We start from the raw sequence: 26725 nt of genomic DNA, 5'->3' as shown, positions 1-26725 counted from the left end.
TATGAGTTTACAGACTAAACAATGTATCTTTTTCACAGCAATTACACAGTTGACTAATTAAGCATTACTTTGTGTTGGGAATATTACATCAAGGCGCAGTAAAAACACTTAAAGTACTTGTACTTATTTGTAACATGATAAAATGTCCCTGCTCTGTTGTAGTAATCGACAAATACAAACAAAAAAAAATCCCATTCAGTCTCGAGCAGAACAGCTAAAGATACAATATTTAAACGAATGCCATAACTATTAAAAGCAGGGGATGCTTTAAGAGTTTAAAAGACGAGGCTCGGGAGATGATGCCTAGAGGCAGCGAGTTGGAGTTTACAGAGGTTTTTATCACATGACTTTAAAACTGCGTGCCAGATTTATTTTACCCTCATTAGTCTTTAATGGTCCATATGTTCTGCAGAGAACATGTCCAGCCTTTGGGTGACTTTGGCTTATCGACTCCCCCTAGTGAGAAAAAGCAGCAGTCGGCAGCGACTGATGAAAGCAGTCACTGGGTAGAGAAGAGCAATAATCACCATCTTTGATCTTTGTAGTTACATTTTCTCCCTCTTGTGATTTATATAATGATCTTACTCCTTTAGGTTATCACCATCCCACCGATTCCTTTTATTTGTACTTATGAATACTTTCCTAGTGTTTTACGTTTAAAGTAACCCTTTCTGGACTACTATTTTTTTTTTATTTGTAGTTACCACTGCTAAATTTCTAAGCATTGAAATCATATCTGGTCTAATTAACTACGTTTTTCTGCTGCGTGGTGTAGTGATACCAAACAGAAGGCTGCAAGCTGTCCACATTAAACTTATTAGCTTACATATTAGCAAACATGTAGGAGATATAGCAGGTACACATCTGTACGATGCACTTTCCTGTTTGTTCATCCCCACATCGGTCCGTGTGTTCATCCATACGTTTGGCAATCCCTGCATCCAGCCATAGACCTGTTTGTCCATCAGTCTGTCTCAAAGTCCAAACGGTTTGTTTATCCATGCAACCATTTATCCACCCGTCTGTCCATCCATAACATTATCCATTAACATTTTTGTCTACGTCCATCCGTCCATCCATTAAATTAGACAGTTATATAATGGAAATTCTGACGTACAGCTAAAGGGAGCTAAAAAAAAAAATATCTTGAAATTTGATTTTAAAAAGAACTTTTTAAAAAATTAATTAAAGGAGCTCTGGGTCCTCTAAAACGTCTGTTTCCCTGCATCCCGCAGTGCGTTTTGCACCTTATCGGCCTCAGGACATCGCTCTCAAACCTCTGCTGTTCGAAGTACCCAGCATCACCATGGACTCCGTCTTCACGGGGCGCGAGTGGCTCTTCCAAGAGATCGACGCCCACCTCAACAACCCCAACGGCGGCGGCAACCACGGCGTCGTGATTGTGGGCAACATCGGCTTCGGCAAGACGGCGATCATCTCCCGGCTGGTGGCGCTGAGCTGCCACGGCACCCGCATGAGGCAGATCGCCTCGGACAGCCCGCAGGCCTCACCCAAACGTGAGCTTCAATCTGCTTTCGAACCCGTTTCAGTTCCACCTCTTAGCACCGCTTTGATATTTGATTGAAAAATAGCTGTTCAGAGTCACGGTAAATGGTTTTTCCGAGCCGGCCCTTAGCTTGTTCTCGTCGTCTTGTGTCCAGATGGAGAGGGGCTCCCTCTCACGCAGCCCCAACCCACGCACGGCACCCTAGGAGGAGGCAGCTGTCCTGGAACCCCTGAGATGAGGCGACGTCAGGAAGAGTCCATGAGGAGGCTGGCGTCACAAGTATGGAAAATACACAGCTATTCAAACAAACCTCTCCATTCAAAGATTAAGACTTTGTCTGATATTGAAGCTTATTGTGGCAAAATTAGGTCAGCGTTTTGAGTAATCTCTTTATCCTATCGAAGTCAACTGTCAACAAAACTCTTAGCTCGTTTTAACAAGGTAATCATTACCAAGATGATCTCAAGATAATAACTTGTCCTGTTTTATATATATATATATATATATATATAAACTTCTTTGCTTGACATTTGAGGTTTCAGTTACTTATACCTACACATTTGAACAGGCTTTGACTGTGCCCTCTCTTGATTTATTGGGGACATTGTTGTCATAACCCAAACTCTTAGAACAAATAGTTAAACCAATTAAATAAATCAACGCATTTAAATGTTTGTTCAAAACTGTTTTAAAGTGTCTAAAAAAATTACCTGAGACGTTTGAAAATCTGTCTCGAAATTTGAAACAGAAAGTGTGTTAATGTTGGTGTAGCTGGTAACTTTTTTTTTAAGATGAAAAGGGCACAATGGTCTAAAATGTTTGGAATCTGCTTTAAAATTTCCCCTTTGCCGTCTTGAACATATTTCGAGTCTTGAACGCGCGCGAGCACACAAAGTGCGAACACCTGCCCACTTTCCCCTGTTGTTCTTCCAGGCCGCTTTTGCACCTCGATCCCTCCTTTCCCTGCTGTTCGACCATCTGCATCCCCACTCCCAGCCTCCTGCATTATGCAGATGTGTTTAAAAAAGAAAAAACAACTTTGCCAGGGAGCCTTATAAAATATTTATATCTGAAGAAAGCCATTTTCTAGCCAAGCTATTAGATCTTGTTAACTCTTGGCATTAATAATTGAACTTGCTCCATTTTTCACCCCTTTTGTTTTAAAACCCCGTATTCCATTGTGACTAAAAAAAAAAAAATTTGCATTTTATTTGATGAGTTTCTCTTCCCCCGTCTCTCTGCCATCACCTTTGAATATTCAACCTCTACGTCGCACCTGCTGCCGTTGTTTCACCTGAAAGCCTCTCGCAAAAAAATCCAGCGCTGCTTTCCGTCACCGCAAACCTTTTGGAAGGTTTTTCTGAGTCCGTTCTTCCCCTTTTCATCTGATCATGTTTCCAGTTCGCAGCTGTGAAATGTGACAGTTTAACACTTGACTCCGTCGTGCCACAGTCAGCTCGCACATGCGTGAGCCGACTAGGAATCAGCCTGCAGCTATGAATTATTAATAGCTAAAGCCTTACAGTGAAACAACAAGTATTATGTTTCATTATGCTGCAATCATCCACCATGAAGTTGAATCCATCCCAAATGACGGTGAAAAAAAAAGAAAAAGCGGACTCTGCACTCACACAGCTCTAAAAGCAGTTATTTTTCAAGGTGAGATGTTCTCCTCAGCACTGACCTTTAATACGTTTTGTAACACGCAAAGGCTAGTAAAGGTCAGGAGAGCTGGTGATGAATGCAGGATTCTTCATTAAGTGACCGGCCATTTTCGCTCTGCACTCTGTCGTCCCCAGGTGGTGGCCTATCACTACTGCCAGGCAGACAACGCCTACACCTGCCTGGTGCCGGAGTTTGTGCACAACGTCGCGGCCTTGTTGTGCCGCTCGCCACACCTGGTCGCCTACAGGGAGCAGCTTCTGAGGGAACCACACCTGCAGAGCGTCCTGAGTCTGCGCTCCTGCGTCCAGGACCCCCTGGCTTCCTTCAGAAGGGGGGTCCTGGAGCCCCTGGACACACTTTACAAAGGTGAGACCCTCGTTGCTGGAAATTCTACCCAAGTAATGAAAGCATTAAAGCAACACAGCAACAACTCTTGCAGCATTTGTTGTGGTGAATTTTGAAGCGTTTGTGTTGGAACGCTGGTGTTTTCTAGTAAAGTGAACTTTTAAAGTTTAGCTCTGTAGCCTGAACCTTACCAGAACTCCGGTTGCTGTCGGTGGTCGGGTCGGGTCGGGTTGGGTTTGGGCGTCTGTAGAACGTTTTTAATAAGCTTACAAATACATCGAACACAGAAAAAACTCAATTAAATTCATAATCTGTGGCTAAGGTTAATATAGAACAGTTTTACTAAGCAGTTTCTCCCCACTGATTATTTTATAGAGAGAAAAATCAGCTCCGAGGAGGACCTCATTATCCTCATCGACGGCCTCAACGAGGCCGAGTTCCACAAGCCGGACTACGGAGACACCGTTGTTTCCTTCCTCACCAAAACCATTCATAAGTTCCCTCCCTGGCTCAAACTAGTGGTGACGGTCAGAACGACGCTACAGGTGAACGAACCGAGAGCTTTTAAGTCGCTGAACTTCCGCTTCTCATTTATTTCTGAGTGGGTTCCAGATTCGACTTGTCGTTGGTGCATTCGGCCTGAATACGCAAATATTAACCCGAAATCGAACGTGTTGCTTGCAGGAGATCACCAACGCGCTGCCGTTTCACCGCATCTCCCTGGACAGCCTGGAGGAGAACGACGCCATAGATCAGGACCTGCAGGGCTACATCCTGCACCGCATCCACAGCAGCCCCGAAATCCAGAACAACATTTCGCTTAACGGCAAGATGGACAACACCACCTTTGGCAAGCTCAGCGGCCACCTAAAGGCCCTGAGCCAGGGGTCCTACCTGTACCTCAAGCTCACCTTTGACCTCATTGAGAAGGGCTACCTTGTTCTCAAAAGTTCCAGCTACAAGGTGGGTGGTTCAGGTTTACGTTTAAACTTTGAGCATTTGACGTCTACAAATGCTCAAAGTAGTCTGGGAAACTACTGCATTGTTTTCCACATTCAGATTTCTTCTGCTTTTCCTTCTTTTTACTCCAAAAAAGATCACAGTGGCCATCTAACATTTCCCCACAGTGATCCCAAAGACTTTAGGAATATTTTCTGTGGACTGAGAAGACAAAAACGCAACTCTTTCGAAAGTCTCTTTACATCCATCTTAAACCTCACAGTTTAGGGAAACAAAACATCACATGTGTGTGTGGTAGTGTGATGGCTTTGGGCTGCTTGTCTTTGTAAGGACCTGCACGACTCGCATCAGTTTCTGACCTCAAGTTCAAACGAACTCGGGAATCATAATTCAAAGTACAAGGCTTAGTGGCCTAGTGAAAGTCAATACTTAAATCTGATTTCGATGGTGTGGTATGACTTTACATAGGCTGCTTTGCTTAAAAACTATATTATGTAGCTGACTTAGAGCGACGGCACCATGAAGAGTGCGCCTTTATGTTTTTACAGCAATGTTAAAGCCTGAGTCTGCCATCTTTCGCTTACGGCAGTATTGGGTGGTTCAGCCAGTTATTAGGACTGGGAGGCAATTACGTTTCCACATAGAATCAAACTGGTTTAGGTAGAATTTTTTTTCCCTGAGTACATTATATCCTTGCTTTTTGAAAACTGCATTTTCTGTATTCTGGTTATATCTGTATCATGCTAAAATGTGTTTAATCTCAAGCTTTGAAGTCTGAGGGGAAAAAAATAAAAAACAAAAAAATAAAAATCAAAGAAATGTGGGAGGCGTAGAAATGCCTTCCCACAGGTCTGGTTGTGAGGATATAAAAAAGCTCTGTAAATGTAGAAATTTGATTCTAAAAAACAGAATTTTGACCAGTGGAAGTGTAGAAAGGAAAGAGGGAGTTTAGCCACTCCCTCTTTCCTTTCTACTGTTCAAAAGAGTTTAAAACTCTTTTGAACAGCCAGGACCCAGCGCGTCCTTTGATTAATAATGCATTTGAAATGTTTCAGTGTGCCTTTCGTAATGAAATATTTTATCTCGCACCCCCAGACTCATTTAGTTTCATGTATTCGGACGCGCTTCCAGACTCCATAAAGAAGTGACAAGTGATAAATTTACATTCTCCGCTCCGAGGAAGTCCGTGTGGAGCAGCGAAAGGCGCTCCGCTTGCAAACACGATGCATTATTCATGTTGTGCAGAAGGGATCCAAAGGAAATCGGCATTGCCATTCAGATTCTCTGCTTCCCTCCTTCCTCAGGTGGTTCCAGTAAACCTGGCGGAGGTGTACCTGCTGCAGTGCAACATGCGCTTCCCCACGCAGTCGTCGTTCGAGCGGGCTCTTCCCCTTCTCAACGTGGCCGTGGCGTCGCTCCATCCGCTGACGGACGAGCAGATATACCAGGCCATCAACGCTGGTTCACTGGAGGTAATTTGCCTGAAAACGGCGCGTCGGGCGACGGAGACTTTACGGCTACCATTCACACCTGCATGCACAAAAAATCTGATTTGAGTCACTTTAGGCTGCAATGTGAACATAGCCTATGTGTAGCAAAGGTATAAACAGTCTTATGGTGGCAAAACAGACCCAAATCATCGGTCTTCCTCTGCCATGCTGGACAGCATGATTGTCTTTATGCCTGTGGGAATTGGGGAAAAAAATGCATAAAGCTTTGTCTTTAATTCCAGCCCTGACAAATATCGACTTCTTCCAGCTTTAACACGTGCGTTGTGTTTGGTGGCAGGGCATGCTGGACTGGGAAGACTTTCAGCAGCGCGTCGACAACCTGTCAGTCTTCCTCGTGAAGAGGAGGGACGGCACCAGGATGTTTGTTCACCCTTCCTTCAGGGAGTGGCTGATCTGGAGAGAAGAGGGAGAAAAGACAAAGTTCCTCTGCGACCCGAGGTGAGCACAGATGGAGATAAGCGAGGGAGCAGGTGGATAATGGAACAGTAAAATCCAGGATCAGAGACACCACATGTAAAATAAACCCTTAAAAATAAAAGAGAACTAGTTGTGGATATTAGAGAACTTAACTTCACCAGCAGTGCTGTTGGCTTTAAAAAGTACAGGCAGCGCTGACGGCGCGTGTTCATCGTCTCTGCAGGAGCGGACACACCCTGCTGGCCTTCTGGTTCTCTCGCCTGCAGAACAAGCTGAACAGACAGCAGACCATCGAGCTGGGCCATCACATCCTCAAAGCACATATCTTCAAGGTGGGACGTTGTAACCAGACAAACACACCCACACACACTCACGCAGCTGTGCTCAAGCATTGCACTGAAGAACGTTTACGTTCTGTCTTCAAGGGTCTCAGCAAGAAAGTCGGCGTCTCGTCGTCCATCTTGCAAGGTCTGTGGATATCTTACAGCACAGAGGGTCTTTCTGCGGCGCTCTCATCACTCAGAAATCTGTACACTCCCAACATCAAGGTACAGTGATCCATAAACGAAGTTTGCGTTTAATTATTACACGCAGAGAGCACTTCTCAGATGAATCCTAACGCATTCCTCTTCGTGTGCGTGTTTAGGTGAGTCGGCTTCTGATGCTGGGCGGTGCAAACGTGAACTACCGCACGGAGGTGCTGAATAACGCCCCCATCCTCTGCGTCCACTCCCATTTGGGCTACATGGACATGGTGGCTCTGCTGCTCGAGTTTGGTGCCTTCGTGGATGCCCAGTCTGAAAACGGCCTCACACCACTTGCCTACGCCGCTGCCGGCGGACACATGGCCATCGTCACTGCACTGTGTCGCAAGAGAGCAAAAGTGTGTGGAGGGGGGGGCGGCACAATGACGCACGACTCTTCCATCGGACCCTGTTTATTTGGGTTAATATTTGTGTTTTTGTGTAAAAGGTGGACCATCTGGACAAGAACGGCCAATGCGCCCTGGTTCACGCGGCCTTGAGGGGCCACATGGAGGTGGTGAAGTTCCTCATCCAGAGTGACTGGAACGTGGGCTCGCAGCAGCAGCAACAGTCACCACAGGCACAGCAGCAGGCAGCCTTCACCAAGAGCCAAGCGGTCCAGCAGGCCCTGGTTGCTGCAGCCAGCATGGGCTACACAGAGGTGCGGCACATCTGCTTTTGTCTATGTTACCGTGACGCTTCGCATTTCTCTGTGTCATGTGGAATTTACCTGACAGTGGTGATATTCACAATCTCCACCTCATGGAGACGGATATCCTGAAATATTTGGCTTGGTGCTTTTTTTTTTTTGCTTTTTTTTTGCGTCTTCCTGTAGTATTTTCTGTAACTTCAGGCGCGTTCATCGAGCAAACTCAGAAAACCATCAAATTAAATAAGAAAAACACGGCAAAGACAAATGCACACACACTTTCCAGACTTTTATTTGTAAAAAAAAAAGGAGGAAAAAAAAAATGAAAGCCATGTGTCATTTTGCATCCACTGCACAATTGGTTGTTGTGAAGTGGAACATAAAATCCTGAATAAAATACATTGACGTTTTTGAATACTTTTGCAGTATCCTTTAAATGGGTTGTGGTGGAAAGAAACTCCACATCCCAAATATTCATACACCTAACACATGGAAGAATAAGATTAGACTGAGATCAAGACTGCACATAAGAGGAGAAACATGTGATTTAACAAAAAAGAAAAACAAAAAAAGAAAATGGAGATATTAAAGTGAACCAGGATGTTAATGTGTGTTTTCTTCCATCAGATTGTTTCCTACCTGCTGGACCTGCCAGAGAAAGATGAAGAGGAAGTGGAGCGTGCTCAGATCAATAACTTTGACTCCCTGTGGGGAGAGACAGGTGGGAATACCTTCAACACCGCCGCATTACACACAAAACCCGCGCAAAAATCAATCGCAAAAGATGTCTTGACGTGAAGTCCTGCAGGAGAGAACGTCCTGGGGTCTCTCCAGACAGGCACTGTTTTTCTTAGAGAGGGTGCTTCCTGAATGTCGCCGAGAGGCAAGAGCGCTGCAGTGCGGATGTAAGCGATCTCGCTCGTTGCGTCTGCCTGCGCGCCGCTGCTGCTGCTGCGTCAGAGGCTGATGACGACGCAGTCAGAGGTGTCGCTCACAAGCAGGGGGAAAGGGGTGGGGAGGAGAAGCAGTCGCTCCAGGGGGGCTTTCAAATGACTAGTCTGATTGTGCTGTGGCAGGGTGCTGAGAAATGTAATGCATCATTGTAACCTGCAGCTACAAAACCTCATTACAATCTTTCTTCCCCCAGCTGCGGCGTGGAAACTGCTGTTCGCGAATGTCTGCCGAGGCGGGAACGTGCTCTCACTCAGTCACATATTTATCATTTTGTAAAGGATGAGAAGGCCAACAGATGCTCTGAGAGCCGGTTTTTAAAGAGTGACGCGGGAAAATATACCCAGCTACACACCTTATCTCCAAGGTGTTCTGCAGTAGAAAATAAATAAGCTGATGCAAGGTCATCCCAACAGGGCAGCAACCGCTTTCAGTGTTAGAAACAAGGTCATGCTTTTGAAAAATCCTAATTATTATCACTGAATGAGACAAATCTCTCCTCGATTATCAGGATAATGTATCGGGGAAGATTGCGGTTTTTCCAATGCAGCATTTATGTTTTCCAAAACATTTTTAAGTTTAAAACAATTCATTTGAATATAGTTCAAACGCTAACTTATATTGGTGATTCTGTATAGCCAATGTGTGACAAACTGAAAGCAGTTCCTTTGGTGATTATAGCATTAAAATCCAATAAGAAAACAACTTTATATTCCAAAATACATTGGTGACGACTAGGCAGCTGTTGAACAGGGTGAACTGCATAAGGTCTGTGCTAAAGAAGCTGACTGCGCAAATTTCTGTATCCCAGCATTATAACAGAAAGCTAAGTGGAAGGAAAACTGAGAGGATTGAGAAGCAAAAGTCATTGGGGAAAATTTACAAGGAATCAATTGAAGTCCAATCTTCAATTGAAGATGAGATAGATGAGATAATAAATGTTCATAAGTGTACAGGCCTCGCATAAAGCAACTTTCCAGAAGTGTGTCAACGCAGAAAACCAATCTTTGGAAAGAAGAATTTTAGATGAGTTGTAGAGGGTGAAGCATGTTACCTTATCAAAGGCAAAAAAGAAATAAAAATAAAAAAATAAACAATGATGCATGAATTTCTAACATTACTCTCTTGTTTCTTGTTGGTCTGTGTATGTTTGCCATCAGCTCTGACGGCAGCCTCGGGTCGCGGGAAGCTGGAGGTTTGCCGCCTCTTACTGGAGCAGGGCGCCGCCGTGGCTCAGCCCAACAGACGAGGCATTGTTCCACTCTTCAGCGCCGTCAGACACGGGCACTGGCAGGTCGGCGACAGCATTGTCTCACTTTGTAAACTTCCATCTGTTATCTGTGATCCAAGTTTCCCAAATTGCTAGTTTTGATTGTTGGCTAGATTCCTCATTGATCCAGGTCGCTGTCCATGCTGTTATCCTTGTACGCAATCTTGCAAAAACGAAAATATTTTCCCATAAGACTGAACATTTCCTTGTTTTAAATTTGAAATGTATTCATTTACTTGGTAGGGACAATGCAAAGTAATTAACAGAATTTTCTAATTGACTCTTTTTCATCAGCTGTCCCTGGACAAAATGAAAAATTTGTCTTTGTAAGGTTAAAGTGAACTTATAAACGAACTACGAGTCATTTAGTTCAAAGTTTAGATTGTGCATTTGATGTATATTTTTTTGTTATTTGCAGATTGTAGACCTCCTTCTCACTCATGGAGCCGACATCAACATGGCTGATAAGCAGGGCCGCACGCCTCTAATGATGGCCGCCTCAGAGGGACATCTGGGAACGGTTGAGTTTTTACTCTCCCAAGGTACAAAGTCCCAGTAAAACGTTAATGAACTGGAAGATGGCAGAAAACATTAGCTTGATGATGCTAGTTTGCCTTTACTTTCACCGTTAGACGTTTATAACAACCGAAAACTAGACAAAATAGACAAATACTCTAAATACTTTAAATACTCAGCACGTATTCTGTATAAGCTGAGTTGAAATAGCGCAAAATCTGAAGAAGATTTTGCGCTATTTTTTTTTGTGGGGGGGACAAAAAATGTTTGAATAAGAGATCATTAATATATATAAAAAAAAAAAAAAAAAAAGCATTCACCAGTGGTTAAAACTTCAAAATGAACTTTTGAAATGAGAAGTGTTTAGTAGATTTTTATGTTTCCACCAATTTTAGTAAAACTATGCATCAATTAGAGAAACAATGAGCATAGTTTCAGTTAATGTCAGTCAAATTAAAGGTGCAGCTGCTACTGTTACTTTTCCCAGGAGCTTCTCTGCCTCTGATGGATAAGGAGGGTCTGACTGCACTGAGTTGGGCCTGTCTGAAAGGACATCTACCCGTGGTCCGCTACCTAGTGGAGAGCGGCTCTGCCACTGACCACGCAGACAAGAACGGACGCACGCCCCTTGACCTAGCAGCCTTCTACGGCGACTCTGACGTGGTAGGAAAGATACAAAAATTACATTTTTAACCAATTTGCTCTCATATGGCTACTGTATTTTGCCATTTACGTTGGAATCAGTTTTTTTTCCCAGTGTATGAACTTTCCCCCGCCCCCAGGTCCAGTTCTTGGTCGACCATGGGGCCATGATAGAGCACGTCGACTACAGCGGCATGCGTCCTCTGGACCGAGCAGTGGGCTGCAGAAACACGTCGGTGGTGGTGGCCCTGCTCAAGAAAGGAGCCAAGATTGGTAAGAAAAGTTCTGAGAGACTGAGGAGCCTTATAGTGAGGCGCACCATGGTTGCAGCTTGCAGCATCTTTGACATCATAAAGGGAATGTTTTAAGACACGGTGCATCAGAGAAGAACTCACAGGCCTTGGGCCTTTCAACATTATGGCCCTTTACAATGTATTAAACTAGTAGAGACATACTTCATAATTGTTGATCTTTCACATCTAATTCCCCTACACTAAGTTTGTAGTTGACAAACTTGAGAAAACATGAAAGAGTTCAAGGGGTATGAAACAAAAGTTAAAGTAGCATCTTGGTCCAACATCCTGCAGTGCAGTTGGAGAATGAGCTGCATGGAAAGGTTGCAAAGGGTGACTCCGTAGATGAAAGTCCTCCTGTTTTTCCTCTACATGCATCTTTCTCTTTGCTGTATTCTGTGGCAACAACAAGCCATGGACTCTACCCCCTGCTTACTGCTGCCTCTTCTCAGCTATCTATAGCTCTGATGTGTCTTTTTATTATTATTATTATTATTATAATACAACTGTACTGCTGTTTTTTTTTTGTTTTGTTTTTTGCTTTCCTCTTTTTATCATTTTCTCTCAGTGCCTCTGTTTGTCTCTGTCGCTTTTTTCTCTCTCAATCTCATCTTCGTTCTCCATTCCTCTGCAGTTATTCAGAGACAGGTTGTTATTAGCGCCTGCGGTGTTTCTTTTCGGTATCTGTTTTTCTTTTCTTTTCTTTTTTTCTTTTTGCTGAGGCACTTACCTCCTTCGCTTCTCACTGCTGCTTGTGTTCCTTTTCTCACCTCTCCTCCACAACATCCACCACCACCACCTCTTCCTCTCTCTCACCCACCTGCTCTCTCTCTTTCCTCTTACACTTTTTTGCACTCCCACGCCACTATTTTTCTCCGGCAATCCCGTCCCCACCCACTCACCCTCTACCACCTCACTCTTGCCTCCACTCTCCAACCCCCTCCCTGCCTCTTTCACCGGCGCCAGGATGTCAGACGCTGCCCAGTCGGCCCCGAGGTAAAGCCAAGGCTGTCGACCTCTCACCCTACCAGGCATTTTGACAGCTCTATCTCCTCTCTCTGTGTTGTCTGTGTGGTCCTAAGTGTCAGCAGGCGAGCTTAGCTACCAAAATCCTTCTCAAACTGACAAATAATAACATGCTAAAAGGTATTAGCAGTGACAGTGGCGAGCTCGGGATTGTCTAGAGGTAGATGCTAACGCCAAAGTGGTTTCATAAAAGCATGCCCGGCCTCCAGCCTGCGACATCATGCTGAAATATCCTCTCACCTCGCAAATGCATGAACAGGAACGCGCATTACGGCTTATGTGGAAGTGATTTTCCCAATGTGCATGTGTTTGTAGACTGCAGTGGAAACCCACGGTCATCCTTCAGGTGTTCCTTCTGTGTCAGCCTGGCTGTTTCAGCAGCATTTCTCCTTCAACCTGTAGCTCAGTGGACAGTTAACATCTACAGATCATCTCCCCCTCTCCCCCGTCAACACTGCTTGCGTTGTGCTGTTCACCACACCTGCACCATGTCTACTTGTGCAAGTTCTCATATAGTTTTTATCGCTTGGTGTGTGTATATGTGTGTGTCAAAAGCTGCTTTTGCACAGATGCAACACACACACACACACACATACTAGTTGGCAACAAATCCGTCCGCTGGGTTGTTGTTTTTTTTTTGTTTGTTTCTGAGTTTGTTTGTTTTTTCATGTGGAAACCAGATGAACTTACAGTGCTGTAAAAATATTTGCCCTCCTCCCCCTTTATGGATCTCCTCTATTGTGGCTGAAATGCAAGATACGATTTTCAAATGATGATTTCACAAATTATGTTATAAGTTTGCTTTAACCAAGTTCTGTTTGCAGATGTTTGATCCATTACACGACATGAAATCTCTTTTTTTTTTTTTTTAAACCGATTGGACTGTTTTTGTGATTGCTTTCAGGAGTTCTTTTCAAAATTAAAAATGGAGCATTTGCAAACATTTTTTTGACCAAAGCCTGAAGTTTCAAAGCGAGGTCACATTGAGGTTTTAGAGCAGATGTGTTTTATCTTTCCTCTGCATTCGATTGCCTGTTTTCTCTCTTCCATTCCCCATTTTTGACTGTTGTCCTGATTCTTGTGGTCTTACTGTTGTTTGTGGTGCGTCTCCTAGTTAAACTTTCCTTCCTCCTTCCCACGCCCTTTAGATTTTTATTCAGCCACCTGTCTTTCTCACCACGTTTTTGCTGTCATCCTCTCCGTCCTGTGTTGTGCAGGTCCAGCCACGTGGGCCATGGCCACCTCAAAACCAGACATCATGATCATCTTACTCAGCAAGCTCATTGAGGAGGGGGACAGCTTCTACAAGGTTAGAGAACAAGGGTTTCAGTGTAATGTGCATATTTCATCCTTTGAATTAAATGTTTTTTCAGATTATTATTCTGCAAATTTGAATAATAATATAAGTAAGACTCTCAGCATGGCATAGAAGCATAGGATAGGACACAAAATGATACTGTATGGATGGAAATTAAAGACTGTGGGTTTTTTTTTTCTTCCAACAGAAGGGGAAGGTGAAGGAGGCTACTCAACGTTACCAATACGCTCTGAAAAAGTTTCCACGTGAAGGCTTTAGTGAGGACCTCAAGACATTCAGGGAACTCAAAGTATCACTGTTCCTCAACCTGTCCCGATGTCGGAGGAAAATGAATGTAAGTCTGTGATTAATCTGCTCTGACTAGTGGAGAACTACCCAAAATGGCTGAGATGAAAAGCATAAAAGAGTCAACGGACTGGGATTGGATTATTTTGTATTAGTCATTTCATGTTTTTAATCCAGTTCATCACATTTTTTTTACGCATTTCAATCTTTGCAGGACTTTGGGATGGCTGAGGAATTTGCTACCAAGGCACTTGAACTGAAACCAAAATCGTATGAGGCCTATTATGCCAGAGCACGCGCCAAACGTAGCAGCAGGTACCTCTCTCCATCCTCCTAAGATCCATTGAAAGGGTTTTGTCGTTTGAAGTGTTTTCTCTCAGGCACACCTTGTGCATCTAATAAAACCTTTGATTGGTAACGTTGTGTGGACCTGAGACCATTCTTGTCTTTGAAAATGATCATAGAATTGTCTATCCGTAGTATAATTTATGTCAATTGTAAAGTTAGGCATGTTATATTGTATTTTAAAACATAATATGTTAACTTTGTAGTCAAGTCAATGTTTATTTATATAGCACATTTACAACAGCCTCAGCTGACCAAAGTGCTTCACAACAAACAATCATCACAGAAAGGTAGATGACAAAATAGAAATAAAATCAAGGTTAGTAAAACTAGTAAGACAAATATAAAATTGGCAGAGATACCAAAAGCTAATAGCAGGAATAACAACCAGACGATTTTAAAATTTAGCTGAAGCTAAAACATTTTACCGTCTGTTCCAGTTTAATTAGCATGTGATTGGATCAGTTGTTCGACAATTACTTCAAAATGATTGGCTCTCAAAAATATTTCCCTGGCGGGTACAAAAAGGAAGGTGGCGAAAATATTCTTCACCATCTTCAATTCTTTTATTATATTTTTTAGATGTACTCATACTCTGTGTGTGTGTGTGTGTGTGTGTGTGTGTGTGTGTGTGTGTGTGTGTGTGTGTGTTGTGGACCTTTTCTCTAAAAAAAAAAAATCTAATTTTTGTCTTGTTTTCAGACAATTTCCCGAAGCCTTAGAGGACCTAAATGAAGCCATAAAACTATGTCCAAATAACAGAGAAATCCAGCGACTCCTCCAGAGGGTGGAGGAGGAATATCATCAGCTCAGCCAGGAAGAACACCAGCAGCAGGACATGGAGTTGGAGCCTCCACCCTCACCTCCCCCAACACCCCCTCCAGAGGAGGAGGAGTCCCTGTCCCTGTCCATGCCTCTTCCCCCTCCACCTGAGCCCCGCCTGGAGGACATGGAGCCCGTCCAGGACCTGTTTGAGGACGAGGACTACTTAGAGCAGGAGCTGGAGGCCATGTCTTTGGCACTACCACCTCCAGAATCTCTCACCAATCCGTCAAGTCTTCCCATCATACAAAGCCCACCTCTCTCCCCCACACACCCGGATCAGATTTATTTAGCTGGGGGCTCACCCATGGGCCAGCCTTATGAATACCTCCCGACCTCCTCCTCTATGTCCTCCCCAACTCGAGGTTCATACCAGCCCCCATCGCCCTCTCTCTCTCCGACTCATCAAAACTCCCACTACCGACACAGCCCTCCTCACACTTCCCCAGTGCACCAACAGTCCTACCGCTTCAGCCCACCTCCGATGGGCAGCGGGGGTCAGGGGATGGATCACCAGAGCCCACCGCCTTCTCCTTTACGTCGGGCTGCTCAGTACAGAGCTAGTCCACCGTTGGAAAGCGTTTGCTTGTACAGATCGCAATCTGGGTCTCCGGTACGCTACCAGACAGAGCAGCTCCCTGGACGACCCAAATCTCCCCTGTCCAAGATGAGCAGCCAGCGTTCATTCCAGCTGACCTCACAGCCGTCGATATCCTCCCAGCATCACCAAGCCCAAGGTCTTCGCCTCCAACCCTCTATCGCCCAAATCGTCCGCACAAACCAGCCCAACGTCTTGGGCAACAGCTTTAGTGGTCCAATGGGCCACTCCATTGGCGGTCGCTATCAGGGGGGCTCAGTGGATGTGGAGAGCCGCCTGGTGTACCAGCCGTCCCTGGACGGGCGGTCCATGCCCCAGGTCCAGGCCAGCCTCAGCTCTGGGGCCCTCTGTCAGCACGGCGGCCGAGGAGGGGTAATGGAGTCAAACCTGTTGAAAGATGAGCTACCCCAGCGCCCCTCCTCTGCCTACCGCGCCAGCAGCGGGGGCCCGGGGGGCATCCGCTACAGCCAGACACCTCAGATAAGCCGCAGCCAGTCTGCAGCCTACTACCCAGTCTCTGAACACGTTCTGGAGCGTGCAAACGCCATGCCTCCCTGTCAGCTGGGCTCTCCTGAGATCCCCCACATGGTGAGACGTCCCGTGAGTGCCAATACTACTGAGATGAAGCAGCACGTGCCCACCCCCAGGCCTCTCATCCATTCTCAGAGTGTAGGCCTGCGATTCTCCCCCTCTAGCAACAACATCTCGGCTGGGTCTACTTCCAACATAGCTCAGGCCTTTAGGCCCTCCACGTCTATTCAGCAGATGGAGATCCCCTTGCAAGCCACATACGAGCGCACCTGTGACGACATCTCCCCGATCTCTCCCTCTCAGAGCGGCGGTCTGTATCAGGGCGAAACCACCCGCTCCAGGAATACGCCTTTCATGGGGATCATAGACAAGACCGCTCGGACTCAACAGTACCTGCATCAGCCCGTACGGTCCAGGCCCATGACCTCCATGGATTCTGCTATTAGCCCGACCTCCCCTGGGCAGCTAGTCCAGCAGGGCTCCACCTACAGTCCCCCGGCATCTCTGGGCAACATCGCCTACTACAACAAGACCAACAATGCCCAAAATGGACACCTGTTGGAGGAGGACTACTACTCCCAGACGCAGCCCTCCTCACTGGGAAAGCTGGCCAACGGATCCCGGGGCACTGGTGATATTCTGGAACGGGTCAGCCAGGTGCCCACCTACCCCGACGTGAAGGTGGCGAGGACTCTGCCAGTGGCACAGGCCTACCAGGACAACATGTACCGCCAGCTGTCACGTGACTCCCGGACCCAAGGCCCCACCTCCCCCATCAAACCAAAGAGACCATTTGTGGAGTCGAATGTGTGAGTGGACAGTTTGGACTTTGGCGCGTCAGTAGAAGTGAGGGTGGAAGAATATTTATCTAAAAAAAAAAACAAACAAAAAAATGTGACATGTGATCTGTGTATGTGTCATGGAGAAACTCATGCAAAAGAACTCTTAAGAGACACAACTCCAGTCAAAGAGAGAAAACCACATTTAGGCTTTTAGACGCAATCCTATATGAAAAAAAAAAACATAACTGATACTGAAATGATCATTTCATCGTCATCATCATAATCTGCACACAGGCCGAACAACAGAAAGTTTCTGAGTTCTCATTTCATTCTTTGACCAGTGCACTTCCAAGACTTAGAGTGGCACAACGCGACCACAAGTGACCACCCCAGATGGGACTGAAAGAGTGACCGTGCTCCTCATCAGACTCTGCTCGTGGACTCTCTGCTCATCTTCTGTTCTTTCAAAGTGTGCTCTTAACCAAGGTTGCTGTGTAGGCTCTATTCTATGTACTACAATATTATCTGTTCAATACTGTACATTGCTCTGAAAAAGCAAAAGGTTCTACGACTCAGTACTTAGAGAAAAATGACAATATTTATAATTAAGTTATATATTGTACATAGAAAATGAAACAAAGAATAGTTTGCATTTTAAAGTTTATTCTGTTAGCCCTGCTACTGTGTCACACTGCTAGTCGTGTGGAGGTGGAAAAATTGACCGATGAAAAATGAGGGACAGGCAAGCTTTGATACATTGTTGTTTCGAAAGATGCAAGCAATTGCTTAAAATCGCAAACTGTTTAAGATTGAAGTTGTCGATTTATTCTTTGTGGAGGGGACTAAATTGATCAGAAGTAGACCGCATGTTTTACATTTCAGCTTTTTTTTTTTTTTTTCAAACACATGGAAAAAAAAAACAACAACAAAGGATTGGTAATATTTCCCAAAATGAAACTTTATTACAACTGGTTAATAATTAAAATTCTTACTCAGATTATCAAAAAAAATGGTCAGGCTGCAACTTCTTTGTGGATTTGTGCATGCTAAAAACAACAAAAAAATCTAAATTTTATCTTTTACTTGGCAACATATCTGTTACAACGGGTTTATAAACGTATACTCAGTCCTATACGACTGTTTGGTTATTGTGACGTTAAAAAAGTAGCCCAACTGAATATATTTTAGGGACACATTTTTTTTATAAAAAGGTGCAATAACCTAAATAACCTGGTTGCATATGTGTGAACTAATTCTTTGAGAATCTTTTTTTTTTAATGACTGTACAGTGTTCAGCATTCTTGGCATTAGTCCATTCTAAAAGTTCTCTAAATCTGTCAGATTGTGAGGACATTCCTTGTCTACAGCTCTCTTCAGATTTTATGTCTGATTTAGTTCTGGATTCTGGCTCAGCCGTTCCAAAACTTTACTTTTCATCCGGATCTCAAAGAAAACAGAGGTCCATTTTCTTTGGACTCACTATGATATTGAAAATCGGAATGTATCTTCATTTTAGCTACAAGATATCTGAAGATTTGAGGTCACAACTGACTGATTTATAATTTTATCCACATTCTCAAAAAACATTTCCTTTTTAAGAGAAGCCACAGGATGTGGCCCAAAAGCTGAAGTTTTGTTCCCTCCCGCCCCCATTAATCTATAATGTTTTGCTACTGGTTTTAATGCTTAAAGTCATCTCTTGATTTTACCTTTTTTTTTTCAGACTGGAAGTAGTAACATTTTGGAGTGGCCAGAATCCCAACTTGAATCTAATGGAGTGAGCTAAGTATTAGGGTGATTGCAAAGAGAACCTTCCAACCTTAAAGCAGTTGCACATCACCAAAGATAAACCATGAAACTGTCAGTGGAAACATGCAAAAAGCTGCTGAGCAATTATAAAAAGACTTTATTTGCTTTAATGCCTATGAAATGTTTTCCCTTGTCTTGTTTTCCATTTTGGAGTAAAATGTAAATACATTTAGATAGTTGTTTCCCCAAGATGACACTCAATTTACTTTGTTTCTGCTGGGTTTAGGGATACTTTTGTACAGTGAGATCCCTTTTATAGGTTAGCTAAAGAATCCAAATGTTAAACAAATTCAATATAATTGATCGTGGAAGTGAATTTCAATAACACTGAATGCTGAAACTGAAGAGTCCAAGAAAGCATTTGTCTAAAGCTAAACACACTTATGCCACCAGGATTTTTTTTGTTTTTTTATTATTATTATTATTATTTCCAAACAGATTAGTTTATTTTTCTGTTCAGTAGAGAGATGTTTTGAAGTCATTTTTTTAACGTCATTAAAAACCAGACTTTTCTAAAGAGTCACTGTAGATCCACTGTCCATAGAGCCATTTGGCTGCAGTATGTTAGTTATTCGTTATTAATTAGTGGCTCTAGTTGTTGGAATTACAGAACAGAGGTCAGCTTTGATTGCAATAAAACAGTTTTGCCTGAGTAAACGATGAGTAATTAACTGGAAGTTTAACATTGACAGTACAATTGAAGTTTGGTTCTGTCCCTCCTTCGAAATGGTGATGGGTTAGTGCTCAAAGGTTACAAGCAAGCAAATGCATCTCCCCACCACCCCTCCTCCTCACCAGCTCCTGGTAAACATTTCTCCCTCTTCTACTTTATTATTTTCATGATTTTTTTTTTTTTTTCCCCCCAGCCAGTTCTGCCCTATGAATGCGTCTTACATTTTGAACTAAGGGTGCACTTTATATATTTTATCTACTTTGGTTGTTGCGCTTGGTGAATTTGGAGAGCGTGGGTGTGCGTCCGATGCGGCCAGACCGTCATAGATTCCATTACTGTATAATTTTTTTCAGCTTGGTGGTGAGTGATGGTATGAGGAGAGAACGACGTTTTTAAAAACTGGCGAGGATGTATAGACTTTCTAGCACAAGCTGTATATAGCGGTTTAGATACTGCGCTCGATCCGGCTCGGATTTGTGGGTTCGTTTTTTTTTTGTTTTTTTTTTTTTTAAAGGCCAAATCATGTTTCACCTTGTTCCCAAAAAAAAAAAAAAAAAAAAAAAAAAAAAAAAAAGTCTATGTAAGAACAGCTTCTTAAATGCACAAATGTTGGAAATAATAGAAATCTGCTGAAAGAGAATAGAATAATTATAGACTAATAATAACAATAAAGCTTGGTATTTTCTCCAGAAACTCCATATTTGGAGTCATCGTAATGTGGAATAACAAAAATAGTCAAGTTCTTGTTCTATTCGAGAAAAGTTATAGGCTTTTTCGTCGCTAGCTTTTTTTACTTTGTGATGTCAGATAAAGACGATCGACAGAGAGACCTCCTCCTCGTCTCCTGTTTCAACAGCTGCCAGAGAAATGAAGGTCAAACTGTATCATGCCTAACTTAAACAGGACTCGTTCGGTTGCGGGAGTCCAAGGGCGTTCGAGTTCGAGCTGTACGTGTATATTAGTTTGCTGTAAATAGTCCGATGCATGTTCTATTCTTTCCATGAAGCTCCAGCAGAAGCATGTATAGCAGTGTGTGATACGGTGTCGGGAATTAAGATAAGGAGACTACTGCTGTCCCCGAACTGTCCTCATCATTCTCCTTCAGCCTCACCAGACGAGTAAAAAATTTCCTTTATTTTAGTTTTTAAACGTATTTGCTTGCTGAGCAGAGTTCTCTTGTCTGTAAATGTGAGCTTTCAGATCGCTGTGATAAAAAGTTTCATTAAAAATGTTAAAAAAGAATGTGTTTTTATCTCATGATAACTGATTGTAACATGTACAGTCCAAACTATGTATTAAAAAAAAAGAACATATTTATAAATGGTTATAAACTGAAACACGTCATGCATGTCAGTCATTTATTTTTTTGACTTGTCGATTGCATAGATATGGTAAAAAAAGATGTTAATCTGCATGTGATGGAGTGTCAAACTCCAACACAACATGAAACCAAGATTTTTGCACAATGTTAGCAATTCTTTCTTTCCATACTCTGGAAAAAAAAAATCTGGACTCAACTCTCTTAGGGATCTTTAAGTAGAATTTTAATTTGTAGAAACAAAAATATTAGAACATCTCGATAAATTTGAATAACATTGACAAGTGTTTCCTCAATTCAAAAATAAATCTTCCCATCAAGAAAATAGTGTTAAGACTTTGTGGATCTGGATTAATTAGCTACTTTATGAGTATATAGGAAGGGATCTGACAGGCAAGGAATGTTTATTAGTTGGCTGTCTACAGGATTTAACTAACTAGTCCAGATAAAAAAACAGGTGTTGAACTGCACAGTGAAATAGTTTTGCTTTTGTATTTTTTTTTTCCTTTTGCTGCAAAAGTAAACGACTGAAAAAACTACAGTTTAAAATGACAGACTCAGATATCTCGACCACCAGGGCTTGTTAAAAAAACAAAAAAACAAAATGTGATTGAAATCTAACGTTTGACACATCTGGTATGCATGAAAGTGCTTTAAACTTTAAACAATTTGACACAACTTTAAGTCGCCTTATGTGCATGGGCCAGTGTAAGCTACATTAAGGAATACTGAGGTTTTCAAATGTAATGGTCTTGAAATCTCAAACTATCCATGAAACATTTCCTACACATTGAACTACTTTTAATGAGATGCCAGAAAAAGTACATATGGTAGTTCCTCCTCCTGTTGCAGTTCACTGCAGAAGAAACAATGGTACTTTTGGAAATATTTCTGTTTTTGTTCCAGAAACAGAGGAACAAAAAGGTCCCACAATTAGCTCCAGAAAATTGCTAATGCGTATTTATTACGCACACATACGCGTATGTATTTGTATGTGTCATACATATGCTATTATTAGTACGTAATAAATTACACAGTAATTTATTTTTATAAAATACATTATTGCAACTGTAATAAACAACATACTGGATCATTATAGCAGCAGGGGAATAATTGTTGTTCAATTTGCAATTTTTGACTTTCATTTTTAAGAGCTGTAAAACAGTGGAAACCTGATGTTGGCCCATGCACAGTAGAGCTGTTTTTTTTTTTTTGTTTTTTTTTAACACTTAGAACACCAACAATACATTTACTACAAATTTGGAAAGCGTGAACGTTCTCTCACAATCACGAATGGGGCAAAAGTGCTTTGTCAAAGACGAAAATATTTTGACAGACCAAAAATAAAAACCCTTGGTCACGTCACTTATAAAAAAAAAATACAAGCATACATTTTTGGTTCCTGTTTAACACCATTAAACAGAGAACTATATCTGAAATACAACATTGTTTAAAGTTGGAACATTCAGAAGTAAGAAGAGTAAAAGACTCGAGACAAGACAACTTGGACTCATGTGAAGAAGTGCGTCTCTAATCCTTTTTCATTTTGCTTGTGAAAAAGTGAACCAGCACAGGACTGACCACCATGACAATCAGAGGCACCAGGGTGAACTTGACGAAGACCAAGCAGTAAAAGAGGCCCTGTGATTTGTCAGGGAATGGCAGGCTGTACACGAGGTAAAGCCCAATGGATGAAACAGCCAGGGACAGAGCGCGGTGATTCATCGACGGACACCATGCGTCTTGCTTCCAGTTCTGGGCCAGCCCCAGACCAACAAGGGTCCCGCAGTCCCGGGCCAGGGCGGAGAACGGGACTGTGTCCAAGCGAACCCACTCGGCACAGCTGCACCATTTCTTCGCCAAAGCGACAGACCTTTAAAATAAGCAAAATAAAACCACATGAGAGAGGACGCCTCTCGTCAAAGCATTGATTTATATTCCATCAGTTTGAGATCCTCACCAGAGGAGGTCAATGCCAACCAGCTGCAGGCCAACATTCAGAATCAGAGCACTGAACAGCATTCCTGCGCTGAAGCTGACAAAGAACAACAGGGGGCGCCCTTCTGGCACTCTATGGCCAAGAAAAATCCCCAGAAAGATGCCTGGAGACAATAAGTTCAAATAATTAAGAAAAATATGTAACCATAACCTCCGTCAGTGTTTTCAGATTCTTAAAAAAGGAATTCAGATCCTTCTAGGGTTTCTGCACATTTTCCTTGCTTTTACATAATCAATTTTCAAGCATTGTTTATAACATTCATAATAATTTACTAGAATTATTTCCTTTGTTGAATTTTGTAATCAAAAATAAAATGTTGTCGATAACCTCACCACCACAGGTGGCTGAAGAATATGATGGAACTGTCTAAGAATCATCTTCATGAGATTATAATTCAATAACAAAGTGTCTGGAGTCAGAGGCTTCTTCAGAACCTCTGTAATACAGACCGGTACTGGAGATCCTTTGAATGGACATACAAATCAGACCCAGTAAACTGGTTTAAAACTTTTATCTTGGTATCAAAAAGCCAAAACAGCTTTGAAATCCCTATTTCAGAGCTAAAAAAATTGGATTGGATTTATATGTCAGGAAATCAAACACCAAAACAGTCAGAGTTAGCAAAAAAAAAAAAAAAAAGGTTGTGGCAAATCAAGGTTCAAATAAAAACGATTTATTCCACATTCTATTGTCATATATCCTAAACTCATCCAGACTTGGAAATTGATTCAATTTCCACTTTGTTATTGTTAATGAGGCCGGAGTAAGGAAGATGTAAATAATTCAATCTAAATGCCTTTAAATTGTAGGGTTTCTGCAGCATAGGCAGGTGGCATTTCTGTAAATATATCAAGCATGTGTGATAATTCTGTATTCAGACCTGCAGTGATACCAGTAACAACCTGGTGAGGAAAATGAGCAAGGATGAAGATTCTGGATATTCCAACTGCACCCAGCAGCAGCCCATAAATCAGATAGGGAGCAGCTGATATCTCCCAACTGTGGACAAAAGACAAGAAAAACAGTTAAAACTTTTGCGCTTACTCTTCCTTTCGAACACACTTTGTTCGTTTTGTTTACCGGTGAGTGCGGGAGTGCAGAAAGGAGCTGAGAGGGGGCACCACAACCCACCAGACTGCAGCAGTCACCATCGAGTGTCCTGACGGACTGCCTGAGAAACGAACACCAAATCTGGAACTCTGAACTCCAAATGAAGGGCGCTGTATACAACTTGGGTGCGTTTAGTTTTTGCCTCACCTGGGCCAGTTTCACAGGTGCATGGAAACTGGGAAATTCTGGGCTTTGTGCTGACAAATAGTTGACATTCCCCCACCCACCAGAATGGCCTTTCTCCAAACAGCACCCTAGGAGAAGTCAAAAGGACAATGAGAACCAGAACTCCATTGGGATTTATGGTTGATCAAGAACAGGCAAGAAACAAAACAACTGGCATATTTTAGTTCAAAAAGAGTTACAAAGCCACTTCTATCTAACTTCTGCATACAAAACTGAGATTTTTTAAAAATTATTATCTCAAGTTTTTGGAGGATTTTTGACTTTCACTTAAATATTTCTTTTCATTCAGTTAAAAAAAAAAGCTGGAAAACAAAAGCAACTGAAAGCTCTCAGAGTTGCTACAAAAATAATCAAACTAAACCCCACTAAATATTAGCTTGCACAACTATTATTTTAAATGTATTTAGCTGTTGCTTTTATTTCAGCCACTTGGTACTTTTTGTTTGTTTGTTTGTTTGTTTTTAAAATATTTATTTTGTACGATATCAACAGCTGTTGAAAATGAATTGCAAGGAAAAATGAGTGTGTCGCAACCAAATGCCAATCACAACATGGAGTCGACACTGACGTACGTGCCGTACGTATGTGGCGTTAAGTGTCTTTCAAGAACTCTGGTGGAGTCTGTTCCCATATGTTTATGGTTCCACTACAGCCTGTTCCGCCACGGACAACATATAGAGTAGGAACTGCGGTGTTGTCCCGGAAGCTACAACGTCTACTAAAGTAAAATACAAGAGAATCTCAAATTTTATGTTAACCAAAATGTGGAGACATACGTGAGAGTAGAGAAATAAGTTACGCCGATTGTTGTACAAGACGAAATTCAGATGCTACATACCCACATATTGCATCTAAACTGCAGCTGTAAACCAAAAACAAAATGTGTTCTTTTACCCGTTTCCACGGTCTTACCATTTAAGCATCAGGTTTAACCACTCCGTCAGGGCCGAGACCCACAGCACCGCAATTCCCAATCGATTAGACACGAAATAACTTAAAGGGAATACGAGCAGAAATCCTACTTGAGGATCTCCGAAGTGAGTGACGGTGAGCCAGAACTGCTCTAGGTTCTTTGTATGCTCCTGCAGATATTCAGCCATCCAAATACCCTTGGTATGCATCGCCTCCATTTCTACGGCGTCTTTTAAAGTATATTAGATCGGTAGAAATAATGACTGAAATTGAAATCCTCGTATGCTCCAGATGTGTCGTTCTTGCCCGAGCCAGCTTGACTAGCTGTGCGAGCCAACGTGAAGAAACGGCATAAACGTTATGATGATTTGTTCTAATGCGTCAGATTCTTTAACAGTTATATGTTGGCCGGTGCTACTCTTTTGAAAAATACTTTTATGGTCTGGATGTATCCCTTTTGAACACTTGTTAAGTTTGTTTAGATGAAGTGATCACACTGAACGAGATCCCAAAGAGGTGCCTGAATTCCCATGATGAAATCGCGAGGATGCGATGCGGAGAAGCCAGGGTTGTATGGAGAATTAAGAGTTCCAAATTACAATAAATAAATTACTCATAAAATAATTGTTTAAATGTGTCGTGAAATTTGTCATTTGCATGTGTCTCAATTAAATGGGTTGTGTTCATTTTAAAAGCTTGTTAGAAGCATTTCATGATTTTAAAAATGGTTCCTGTTCCTGTGCTGAAACATATTTTACATTAATTTAAACCGTAAACTTTATACAAGAAATAGGACTTTACATTATCTGGGCTCTCTGGGGTTAAATCAGTGAACATACCAGGTTATTGTGTTTCTGAAGGCAGATTAGAGTTAAATGTATTTGTTTTATTCCAATTCTTCAAATGTTTCCTTTAGTCTAGTGGTGGTGGAAATGTTAAGTTTAATAAGTAATATAACAAATAATATAAGAAATATATTATTAATATTATAATACAATATTATTCATATTATATAAATAATAAGTAAGTTTGCCAACCACCAATAATATCAAAAGTAGGAGAATCCTGGAGTAAATATCCATTTAAAATAAAAACCCATAGCCTGGGGGGGATAAAGCCTGGTGGCCCACCAGGCTGACAAAACACTGAGAGAAACTCTGACTTCTGTCTATAGCTCTGGTTGTAAGCGGGAATCCTGTCTATATCTAACTAAACAATCAGTTTAGTTAGAAACTAAACATTTTCTAACTAAAAAGTTTAGTTAGAAACTAAGCTTTTCGTTTTTTCAGTTATTTTTTTTCCCCACAGAAGCTACACCGGGCCTGATGTTCTGATCAGCTGTGGTTGCTTCCTGGAAAAGGGTGTTGGCTGACATGATGCTGCCATCACCTAACCGTTGTCCCTCTCCTTTTTATTTAAACATGGAAAGTTCTTCTGAGCAGTTGACCTGTTGTTGTGGCTCTGCTCTGCTCTTCAGGAATAAAAATGGAAACTGATCTTAAGAGTTTTCGTTATCCAGACGAAACATTGGCTAAAACAAAAACAAATACATTAAGACTCATTTATACAGACCTACATATGGAGAATTAGCTTTCTCTGATATACATTCTGATATACCTGTGTATATGACAGGAATTTTTAACTTCTGATATTACTGTCTTTAAATAAAGGTACAAATGAATTTTGTGCATAGGCTAGTGAACCTATGCACAAAACAACAGTTTCTCTGTTTTTTTCCCCCACATGTACTATTGTTCAATG

At 42.2% G+C, this 26725-nt stretch overlaps 2 protein-coding genes across 16 annotated transcripts in view; one reads left to right on the top strand and one right to left on the bottom strand.

Annotated features, from left to right (window-relative positions):
* tanc2b (tetratricopeptide repeat, ankyrin repeat and coiled-coil containing 2b) overlaps positions 1 to 20074 on the top strand; it is a 163286-nt gene extending 143212 nt beyond the window's left edge. For 7 of the 15 annotated variants that reach the window (XM_016681555.1, XM_016681530.1, XM_016681519.1 and 4 more), the window contains 21 exons: positions 1236 to 1517; positions 1662 to 1786; positions 3307 to 3538; positions 3893 to 4062; positions 4202 to 4480; positions 5782 to 5949; positions 6266 to 6426; positions 6629 to 6737; positions 6831 to 6953; positions 7052 to 7288; positions 7378 to 7590; positions 8206 to 8299; positions 9690 to 9823; positions 10218 to 10341; positions 10803 to 10978; positions 11098 to 11230; positions 12217 to 12246; positions 13494 to 13585; positions 13782 to 13928; positions 14094 to 14194; positions 14927 to 19978. In XM_016681555.1, the coding sequence (XP_016537041.1) occupies positions 1236 to 1517; positions 1662 to 1786; positions 3307 to 3538; positions 3893 to 4062; positions 4202 to 4480; positions 5782 to 5949; positions 6266 to 6426; positions 6629 to 6737; positions 6831 to 6953; positions 7052 to 7288; positions 7378 to 7590; positions 8206 to 8299; positions 9690 to 9823; positions 10218 to 10341; positions 10803 to 10978; positions 11098 to 11230; positions 12217 to 12246; positions 13494 to 13585; positions 13782 to 13928; positions 14094 to 14194; positions 14927 to 16988 (5192 nt within the window). In that variant the 3' untranslated portion in view covers positions 16989 to 19978. Of the gene's footprint in view, positions 1 to 1235; positions 1518 to 1661; positions 1787 to 3306; positions 3539 to 3892; positions 4063 to 4201; positions 4481 to 5781; positions 5950 to 6265; positions 6427 to 6628; positions 6954 to 7051; positions 7289 to 7377; positions 7591 to 8205; positions 8300 to 9689; positions 9824 to 10217; positions 10342 to 10802; positions 10979 to 11097; positions 11231 to 12216; positions 12247 to 13493; positions 13586 to 13781; positions 13929 to 14093; positions 14195 to 14926 lie in introns of all 15 variants that reach the window. The other 8 variants (XM_016681541.1, XM_016681546.1, XM_016681551.1 and 5 more) reach the window with 3 other exon arrangements.
* Positions 18224 to 25538, bottom strand: g6pc3 (glucose-6-phosphatase catalytic subunit 3). Its single transcript, XM_007571573.2, has 6 exons — positions 24965 to 25538; positions 24014 to 24120; positions 23837 to 23927; positions 23637 to 23755; positions 22718 to 22859; positions 18224 to 22630 (listed from the first exon to the last, which is right to left on the bottom strand). Exons 1-6 carry the CDS (start codon positions 25180 to 25182, stop codon positions 22288 to 22290), a joined length of 1020 nt encoding a protein of 339 aa, XP_007571635.1. The 5' UTR covers positions 25183 to 25538; the 3' UTR covers positions 18224 to 22287.
* Positions 25539 to 26725: the final 1187 nt, after the last annotated feature.

The sequence above is a fragment of the Poecilia formosa genome, unplaced genomic scaffold (assembly GCF_000485575.1).
Source record: "Poecilia formosa unplaced genomic scaffold, Poecilia_formosa-5.1.2 Scaffold7, whole genome shotgun sequence".
Taxonomy (NCBI): domain Eukaryota; kingdom Metazoa; phylum Chordata; class Actinopteri; order Cyprinodontiformes; family Poeciliidae; genus Poecilia; species Poecilia formosa.
This window is presented reverse-complemented; position numbering and strand designations above follow the sequence as displayed.

Excerpts from the sequence above, each read along its gene's own strand:
- g6pc3 (XM_007571573.2), bottom strand. The coding sequence starts at position 25,182 with ATGGAGGCGATGCATACCAAGGGTATTTGGATGGCTGAATATCTGCAG. Across the intron at positions 23,928-24,013 it reads CACCTGTGAAACTGGCCCAG|GCAGTCCGTCAGGACACTCG; the intron begins GTGAGGCAAAAA and ends TTCGTTTCTCAG. Across the intron at positions 22,631-22,717 it reads GTTGGCATTGACCTCCTCTG|GTCTGTCGCTTTGGCGAAGA; the intron begins GTGAGGATCTCA and ends CTTATTTTAAAG.